At 31.9% G+C, this 10078-nt stretch overlaps 1 protein-coding gene across 1 annotated transcript; it reads right to left on the bottom strand.

The window, feature by feature from the left end:
- Window positions 1–1089: 1089 nt before the first annotated feature.
- On the bottom strand, window positions 1090–2082 carry LOC124374274. The gene is made up of 2 exons (XM_046832518.1): window positions 1834–2082; window positions 1090–1238 (listed from the first exon to the last, which is right to left on the bottom strand). The coding sequence occupies exons 1-2, from the start codon at window positions 2009–2011 to the stop codon at window positions 1090–1092; spliced, it is 327 nt and encodes a 108-aa protein (XP_046688474.1). The 5' UTR covers window positions 2012–2082.
- Window positions 2083–10078: the final 7996 nt, after the last annotated feature.

The raw sequence follows: 10078 nt of genomic DNA, 5'->3' as shown, positions 1-10078 counted from the left end.
TCATGGTCAATCTTTACATAGCGAAAAACTTCGCTTAGCTGATCTACTTTACTTACATCTTGTGTTGTGTCGTAAATTATGGAGAAAAAAGGCGCACTCAAAAGCTCTTCTTTAATTCCACTAAGCACTTCACTAGCCATCAGAGAAATAATTTCATTCTGAATTGTTGGACTGAGATAATTAACAGTACCACTTGGCCTTGTAATTAGATCTTCTAGGATAGTGTCATATTTTGACAGCAATTCAATCAATGATAGAAAATTACCTTTATTTCTATCAGTGATATGCCAACTGTCTCCACGAAAAGGAAGGTTGCATGTTGCCAACATAAGGGAGACATCTAAGACCCTCTTCAAAACTTTCCTCCAAAAAATTCCGCTCCTCCTTCAAACCTTTTTCTAGTGCATCGTCTATTGAGCCATGACGTCGCCATTTGCTCATAAACCAAGCAGGAATCAGCATGGTGCTGTGAATTCTCATGTGTCTTTATGCGATCAGACAAATGTTTCCAGTCCCTTAATCCTGAATCCATCCTCCTACAGGTCCTTTCTGGGGAAACAACCAGCAAGGTTGGCAATAAAACACAATCCAATTTGGACGAATAGCACAACCAAGTTCTTTTCAGTTTTGAGCCCAGACTTTGACTTCAGGGTAAAATAATTGTCTGAAAAGGACCTACCTTGTTTTCCATCATATGGAAATGGGCCAACTGGTTGATAGGGTCCTAGTCCTAATTCAATAATTCGTTTTTTTCACCTCTGGATCGATGATCTGGGTCTGGAAAATGGGGTTCTTCGGTGTTTAAACAAGTTTCATTAATTTTATTCGTCCCGGCTACATTCCACCTGTAAGTAGATTGCAATGCATTAGTATTTTTTTCTTACAAACATGATCATAACATAGGGACTTACTGTAATTCCATGTTTACATGGAAGTAATACTGTTTACTTCCATGTAACCATGGAATATTTTATCGTAGGGATTCCATGTTTAGGGCGATAAAACAGCATATGTTGTTATGTTGAAAAATATAATATAAGTATTCTGTACTTGGCATGTCTACTTACTTGATCATTTACGCCGATCAGTTCACTGCTTGACGTAGGACTTGTTGGAGGTTTGGCACAATTTTTCTTGTTGATGCCCTAGCCCTAGGCATGTTACTTCTTCATCAATACTTTCTTCAGCGTTATCTTGAGCTGTAACTTCCTCTTCAATCTCATTTCCTGGGACTGAGGCTGCAATAAAAAATAGCAAGTCAAAATAACATTAAGTTACATATAACATATAATTTAAAGCAAATTTTAATAACATTGTAAAGATATTAAAAAAATATATAAAATATATAAAAATATATAAAAAAAATATAAAAAGAGTAGATACAAAGCCTCATAAATAATGAATGTGCAAGCGAGTGTGGTGCATTTTTTACATCATATTATCACAAAAAGATATAAAATTACTATGATAGATATTCATGCTGTGCTGCTGTGCATGTATAAACAAATAAAAATACCTACACAGAAAGAAGTAGAAACCAAAGGAATCATAAAAAATCACATAAAAATTAAATGACCACTACACAATAGTAGGTAATATGTAGCCTATATATGACTAGTGATAAATTCACAAACAAACATAGCTTATTAAATTAGAATAGATTGCAGTCTGAGTCAGACACAGTGGTCTAAACTCAATCAAACATCCAAACTCTAGTTAAATTTTAACACAGTTAATTTTTAACATAGTTAAATTTTAAGATATTAATTATATAGTTATTGGCCAAGCTAATTAATTAGGCCTAAATACCGTATCTAAATTCAAACCACTCACCAATTATTGGTCTAGTTTCAGTACTAGATGTAGATGTGACATTAGTACTTTTAGTTGTAGTAGTACTAGTAGTAGGACATAACCAAGCAGATAGGGTGGAAGAACACTTTGAAGCATCCTCTTCTCTTTTCTTCTTGTCTTGCCTTTTCTTTGCCCCACTTTGATAGCTTCTTTTCATTTTAACAAATACAAGAATAAGAATACAAATTGTATAACACTTTAACACCGTAACAAACGAGTAACGGACGAACGCCAAACGTCAGTTTTTGGTGTTAGTTTACCATCAACATAACATAACCCTTATCCGGGCTGTCTGTCACTAGCTCACTAGTCGTAGTCACTCTCACTGTCGTCTGTCAGCTGTGGCAGAGGCAGTCGGCAGACGGAGCCGTCTACGTCACGTCGACGTCAGGACGAGTTTTATTACTGTTGGGGATGGGGGAGTAAGGTGAACTAAAAGTGCAAACTGCATTTCTTTAATTGCGTAACAACTGACAGGCTGATTGATAGTCTGTCTATTTTTGTTACGAAAATCTCTGTGAGAACAATATCTGTCCATTATTTTATATTGAAAAGCTATTTAAATATTTTTTTATAAAGACATTTTGATGATTCGATGAAATATCCCTACGACCCTACAGTAATCAATAAATTTCACATAAACTTTAATTTCATTTTCAATTTTTCCACCTTCATTTGGGGGCCCCCCCTGGCCGGGGGCCCCGGGGCAATGCCCCGGTTGCCCCAGCCTAGCTACGGGCCTGCATACTATGCACTCTTTGAGTCACACATACGCTATGGAATAGCTGTATGGGGAGGAACAACTAACACTAACCTACAACGTGTCTTCCTAAAACAAAAAAGAGCAATCAGAATTCTAGGGAACCTTCAACCAAGAGAAACATGCAGAGAACACTTTCAAGAGCCTGAAGATCCTCACAGTCATAAGCATCTACATTCTAGAAGTTGTGACTTATATACACATCAAGGCGCCAGACGCGGCAAGAAATGGAGCACAGATCCACCACCATAACACCAGGCACGCAACCAACTACTGCCTTCCTGTGCATCATCTTAGTAGGACTGAGAAGAAACCCAGCTACACTGGCGCCAAAATGTGGAACTCTCTACCAGAAGACCTTAAGAAGACAGAAGTACAAAAGTTTCCACGCCGCCTGAAGAGTTGGCTTCAGGACCGACCCTTCTACAGCCTAGCAGAGTTCTATAACTGGAAATAACATTTCAACTAGCACTAACTTGAAACTATTTTACCACTTTGATAGAGCATTTTAACACAAACTTTGACATGTCCATTTTTAACTCCAACTTGTTTCATTTTGTATCATCAATGTTAACTTTAGATTTTTTCATTATATTTCATATGTACATTTTTCTCTGTAGAAGTTTTCATATGCAGCCAGATTGTATTCATTTAACACTGCTTTATTTTTAATGTTTAACAGTTTTAACATTTGTGTCAAGTAATAATCACTGATCATGTAACATTACATGTTTTATAATATGTTAATTAATGTTCTACACTGTAATAGTTAGTAACTTTGTATTTGACGCCATTACTAATCTTAACGATTATGTAAATAAAGAAATTTTGAATCTTTGAATCTTAAGAAAGTTTAATAATTCGATGCGTAGGATAGGTTTATGTAGCGTTTTAAAGCTACATTGGCTATTTTGAAAAATTAAAACTTAAATTAAATGAAAATTTTGGGAACGAAATATTGGGATTTAATTTTAGATTAGATTGTGAGAAGTTAGGATAAAAACGAATATGTAATCCTTTGGCAAGTTAGTACTGGTAGTTTTTAAATTGTTAGGAAGGCGGTTCACTGCCTTGAATTGATCAGAACTTGTCTTGTTACGGCTATTGTTCTCCTAGTTTGATACAGCTGGACCAATGAGAGAACACCGCGGATGTCCATCAGATTTGCTTGGAAGGGGAAGTATGTAAGCGCCAGCTCATAATTTTCGACCTTCTTTGGGTAATTTTCGTGAATTAAGTTAATTACAGTGCGCCGTGTTTCTAATTTTTTTCCGCGAGGGATTTTGAGGTAAGCACCAAACGTATTGTACGTAATATTGAAATAGTCTTCCAGATCTGATATTAAATTAATTTTGTTGTCTTTTTATATAGGAAAAAATTAAATTCATAGAAACTACAGAGCAATCTGAATAATTAATTGTCGATGAACAATAGAGCACAATAGAATCATACAAGTTACATTTGGTTCATACTTGCAAGAAAAGTGAATTAAAATTGAACTTTTGTTAATAACTTTAATTGAGATTAGGAAAAGTAGTAATTTATAAATATTTAATTGGAACTGTTTTATTGTGAATCATTAATTAAAAATTAATTGAATATTAATTATTGTTTGAGAGAGTTGTATCTGATTTGCAAAGACTTGAAAGTTAAGTACAGTTAGTAGAAAGAGAAGTTTAATTTTTATTTTTGAATTTTGAGTGAACTTAGAAGTGAACATTTTTTATTTTAGTTATTTCCAAGTGGTATTTGATTTTTATTTTAAAACTTTATTATTTTATTTTAGAAGAGAGCTCTGATTTTTAGTTTGATATATTTGATTAATATTTTTATTTCTTGCCAAAGGAACTTTTAAATTTACTAAACGGTTTGTCAATTCTTTGTGGAAAATAGAGTGATGAAAATTCTGAAACGTTGAACTTATTAATTGGCCAGTTTAAAATAAACCCATTGTTTTTATTTAGAACTGTGATTTTTAATTTAGACAAACCAGATAATATTTAAAAGTTAACAATTTAGTAATATAAGCCACATAAGCTTGTGATCCTCTTCCTAAAATTAATAATTCGGTGCGTGGGATAGGTTAAGAGCAGCTTGTAGGTTATCGAGGTTAGTGACAGTAGTGTATCTATTAAATATAGGTTCTACTACTCATAACTACCTTTCCTAGTTTACAAACGTATCTTTTGCATCATAAAAGCCTTATAAGCTTGTTATCCTATTCCTAAGATTAATAATTCGGTGCGTAGGATAGGTTAGCAGCAGTTTATAGGTTATCGAGGTTAGTGACAGTAGTGTATCTATTAAATATAGGTTCTACTACTCATAACTACCTTTCCTAGTTTGCAAACGTATATTTTGCATCCTATAAGCCGCATAGGCTTGTTATCCTATTCCTAAGATTAATAATTCGGTGCGTAGGATAGGTTAAGAGCAGCTTATAGGTTATCGCGGTTAGTGCCAGTAGAGTATCTATTAAATATACGACCCACTACCCATCACTACCTTTCCTAGTTTGCAAACGTATATTTTGCATCATATAAGCCGTATAAGCTTGTGATCCTATTCCTAAGAATAATAATTCGGTGCGTAGGATAGGTTAGCAGCAGTTTATAGGTTATCGCGGTTATTGACAGTAGAGTATATATTAAATATAGGTCCTACTACCCATCACTACCTTTCCTAGTTTGCAAACGTATATTTTGCATCCTATAAGCCGCATAAGCTTGTTATCCTATTCCTAAAATTAATAATTCGGTGCTTAGGACAGGTTAAGAGCAGCTTATAGGTTATCACGGTTACTGAATAGTAGTGTATCTATTAAATATAGGTTCTACTACCCATCACTACCTTTCCTAGTTTGCAAACGTATATTTTTGCATCCTATAAGCCGCATAAGCTTGTTATCATATTCCTAAAATTAATAATTCGGTGCTTAGGACAGGTTAAGAGCAGCTTATAGGTTATCACGGTTACTGATAGTAGTGTATCTATTAAATATAGGTTCTACTACCCATCACTACCTTTTCCTAGTTTGCAAACGTATATTTTGCATCCTATAAGCCGCATAAGCTTAGTATCCTATTCCTAGAATTAACAACTCGGTGCGTAGGATAGATTAGGAGCAGCTAATAGTTTATCGTAGTTAGTGACACGTTTGCTTTCAGGTTAACTTTATATGATAACTTTGATATTATTAGTATAAAGAAGGAATTTGTTTGGTTTGATATATTTAATATTTTATTTTGATATTTGTAAAGTGAAAACATAACCTCAGCTTAACACAGCACAACAACTCTGAAGACACTGAAGAAACGAGCAGACGATGCAAGGACCGTTGACCGGTTCGAGTCAACGGCTGTGAAATAGAAGTTCTCGCGGACCACTGATATTAAAATCTGGTTTTCTCTTGCGCAAAAGTAATCGCTGAATCTTCGTCGTTACAATAGAATTTAATTCTAAACGTCATAGTTTAGAACGGGGCATTGACAGTTGTAATCAACAATTATTTACGTGAAGTCGCGAAATATATAACAGAAAACGGTGATGATATCGTTCCATTGAAGAGTGCGAATAACTGAATTCGCTCTGAACGACAGCCTAAGTTTTTCTGTTCACTTGCGTTTAACCTTGCGTATCATCTCTATTTCTACCAGCGTACGGTGAGGGCGCGGGTAAGATAAAAATATACGGCGATACCACAACCCTGGAATAGAACCCAGCACGACAGCAACTATCAGGGCAGACGATATAAAAAGCGATTATACCGAAACACCTCACAACTGTCATAGTTCCTTTCGGATTTCTTTGAAACATAATATAACTGACATATTCCGTTATATTAAGCACTCGGCTGTCACTTGTGGAAATTGATAAATTAAAGGGAAAATCTATGCTCATGTTATGGGTGTGGAATTAAACAGTGACAATCAAGTATAGACTCAATAAAAACAATGTTATTTGTTCTATATTCCTAATTCTGAAAGGGTAAATGAAACAATTTTCATAATGTTTAAAAATATTTATAAAATTTGTTAAAATACGTACATATAAAAATATATATACATTTAATTTTACATACATTTTTGAAGTGAAAACTTCTTTAGGCGCGTTGAGCGTTTTGGTAGAGGTAAAATCCTCGGTTCGCGTCACCGACATGCTAATGATACTAACCTGCATGAAAAAGTCAGTCTCGCTGTGTTTTTTAACCGTAGACTTGGCCGCGGACTACTAACCTGCATGAAAAAGTCAGTCTCGCTGTGTTAAAACTGTCCCGGCGGAGTATGAAAACAGACTGCGAAAATCAGTGACCTTTACGGCTTCCTCTCGCGATTTAAAAGTGAAGCCAATGTCGTACAATTCTGTAAGATGCGTCAAATTAAAGCTCTTAATATTGGCAATCTATTGGTTACATTTTTAAATATTAAAAAAATTTCGAAATAATTTTGATTATAGTTTACATTTTACATAGCGTTTACAATGACAAGAAAAAAGTAGTAAGCGAGGATTTTTTTTATTTTTTGGTCAGACAAAATTTGTCAGCGAGAAAGTTGTGTGAAAATAGATGAATATTTTTTTGTAATTTATCATTTTTTTATTGGAAGTTTAGTTTAGCCTGTAGTAGCGTATGAAGTGATGAGTGAACGTTTCTGCCGGAACTGTAGTTGGCGCATTGGATCACTGATACCGTATTAACTCAATAAATTTTTATAAAGTTTATTGTGCAATAAAAATACCTTTACGAAAGAACCAAGTTAATTTAACTAATTTATTAGTTTTAAAAATATTGTGGGTTTAATTGTTATTGCAATTATATACTTTATCCGTAGCAATAACTGTATTATTTACAACGGTGTCAACTCACTGTTGTTCACTCGGTGTTTACTCACTTGTATTCTATGTTTAACTAACTATTAATATTGAGCAATTACAACATATTTTTATACAGATAAATGAATAATGAAAAACAACGAATATATTTTTAAACATTTTTAATATTTGTACGAATATTTGTATTTAAAATTTAGCATTATTCATTTTAATTATGTTTTTAATATTTAACCTCTTCATCATGAAATGAGTATTATTACGGTATAAGATTTATCTTACTAGCGTGGTAAAATAGATTTCTAGTTATTTGATAATATTTTTTCGTGGATTTTAAAATTGGAAAATTAAAAACGCGTCACATTTACAATTAACAGATGTACTGCTACTATAACGTATTGTTAATTACTCTCAACTTAATAGTTCCGTTTTCACTTCTATCGGCAGTCCCACGACTGCTACTGTTTTTTTTAAATATTTACCCTAATCAGCCTTGTGATATACTGTACGTAATAGTACGTGCTTAAGGACAATAAAGGTTTGTCCTTTTTTACACCAATTACATACACTTAATTATACATGAATTTTTAAAATATTTAACCTAGTCAGCCTTATGTTATAATAGTATATGCTTAAAAACAATAGGCGTTGTAATTTCTATACCCATTATAGATACATTTAATTATACATGAATTTTTAAATATTTAACCTAGTCAGCCTTATGATATAATAGTATATGCTTTAAAAACAATAGGCGTTGTAATTTTCTATACCCATTATAGATACATTTAATTATACATGAATTTTTAAATATTATAACATAGTCAGCCTTATGATATAATAGTATATGCTTAAAAACAATAGGCGTTGTAATTTCTATACCCATTATAGATACATTTAATTATACATGAATTTTTAAATATTTAACCTAGTCAGCCTTATGATATAATAGTATTTGCTTAAAAACAATAGGCGTTGTAATTTCTATACCCATCATAGATACATTTAATTATACATGAATTTTTAAATATTTAACCTAGTCAGCCTTATGATATAATAGTATATGCTTAAAAACAATAGGCGTTGTAATTTCTATACCCATTATAGATACATTTAATTATACATGAATTTTTAATTTAACCTAGTCAGCCTTATGATATAATAGTATATGCTTAAAAACAATAGGCGTTGTAATTTCTATACCCATTATAGATACATTTAATTATACATGAATTTTTAAATATTTAACCTAATCAGCCTTATGATATAATAGTATATGCTTAAAAACAATAGGTGTTGTAATTTCTATACCCATTATAGATACATTTAATATTATACATGAATTCTTAAATATTTAACCTAGTCAGGCTTATGAATATAATAGTATATGCTTAAAAACAATAGGCGTTGTAATTTCTATACCCATTATAGATACATTTAATATTATACATGAATTTTTAAATATTTAACCTAATCAGCCTTATAATGCAATAGTATATGCTTATGAACAATACACTTTTGTAATATTTTACACCTTATTAAGGATTTGACAGGACCTGCTTGAAACTTGGTATATACTTTCCTCTTATTCCAAGAAAGAAACACTATTGATTTTGGGGTCAAAAGATTACATCAGAGTCCATCTGTATGTGCGATGCCCAGGGTAGAACTTAGCTTTGGCGGCCCCGGAAACGATATTATACGTATTATCAGTTATGAATTATACATAGACGATAGTTTTTTAAAGTTGTATGTGTAACAAATAAAATATCAATGGTTACGATTAAGTAATATTGTTTGCCAATTTCGATATAAAAAACCGGGTCCGCTTATTGTACCCTAACCCAGAACATTGAAAATAGGTATTTATTACATATTTTAACATTATATTTGGTTTTATTTTTGAATTTAAAAAATATTATTCATTTCCATGTAGTAAATTCAATTTTGAAACATTTTTACATAAAAATTTTGAAAATTTATAAAAATTCTTTATACTTTTTTCCGTGCAATAGAAATATGTTTTGGTGAATTTTGCTGTAATAAATAAATTTTTGTGTTTCTACAGCAATTAGAAATATCGTTTTATATTTTTATGTACCAAATCCTATATATTTCCTTAATATATGTTGTAGATATTTTTGAAATATTTTTTCTAAACTCCAAAATTACACGTTTTTTTCTACACTATAACTTTTTAATTTTTAAATTTAGAGTAATAATAATAATAATTAAAATTTTCTGTATAAGGAATTATAAACATGTTACACATTTACATGTATGGGGTAAAGAAATTGCTTTTAAATTTCTGTTTCCAAAAACCAAACTTTCTTCGTTTTCTGCTTACAGGTTTTTTTTGTGTGTTCATATAATCTAAAATATACTTTACACTCTACATTTTGTGCTAATAAGTTTAGGTAGGAGAAATAGGTTTTATAATTATAAACAAAAATATTTGCAAATGGCCCCAAAGACAGCTGACCATAAGGGAGTTTAAGCTTTACAGTATCTTATGGTTAAATATGCTCAATTAAAATTGAGATAATATCTTAAATTGTTACAACTGCTGTTTAAATGTTGATTTCTTACTTTCTTCCACTAATACGCTATTGATAAATATGACTTATTCTAGGATTA

This window comes from Homalodisca vitripennis, unplaced genomic scaffold (assembly GCF_021130785.1).
Source record: "Homalodisca vitripennis isolate AUS2020 unplaced genomic scaffold, UT_GWSS_2.1 ScUCBcl_7717;HRSCAF=15516, whole genome shotgun sequence".
Taxonomy (NCBI): Eukaryota; Metazoa; Arthropoda; class Insecta; order Hemiptera; family Cicadellidae; genus Homalodisca; species Homalodisca vitripennis.
The sequence above is the reverse complement of the archived record's forward strand: the minus strand, read 5'-3'. Positions and strand labels throughout refer to the sequence as shown.

Excerpts from the sequence above, each read along its gene's own strand:
- LOC124374274 (XM_046832518.1), bottom strand. The coding sequence starts at position 2,011 with ATGAAAAGAAGCTATCAAAGTGGGGCAAAGAAAAGGCAAGACAAGAAG. Across the intron at positions 1,239-1,833 it reads TGAAACTAGACCAATAATTG|CCTCAGTCCCAGGAAATGAG; the intron begins GTGAGTGGTTTG and ends TTTTTATTGCAG.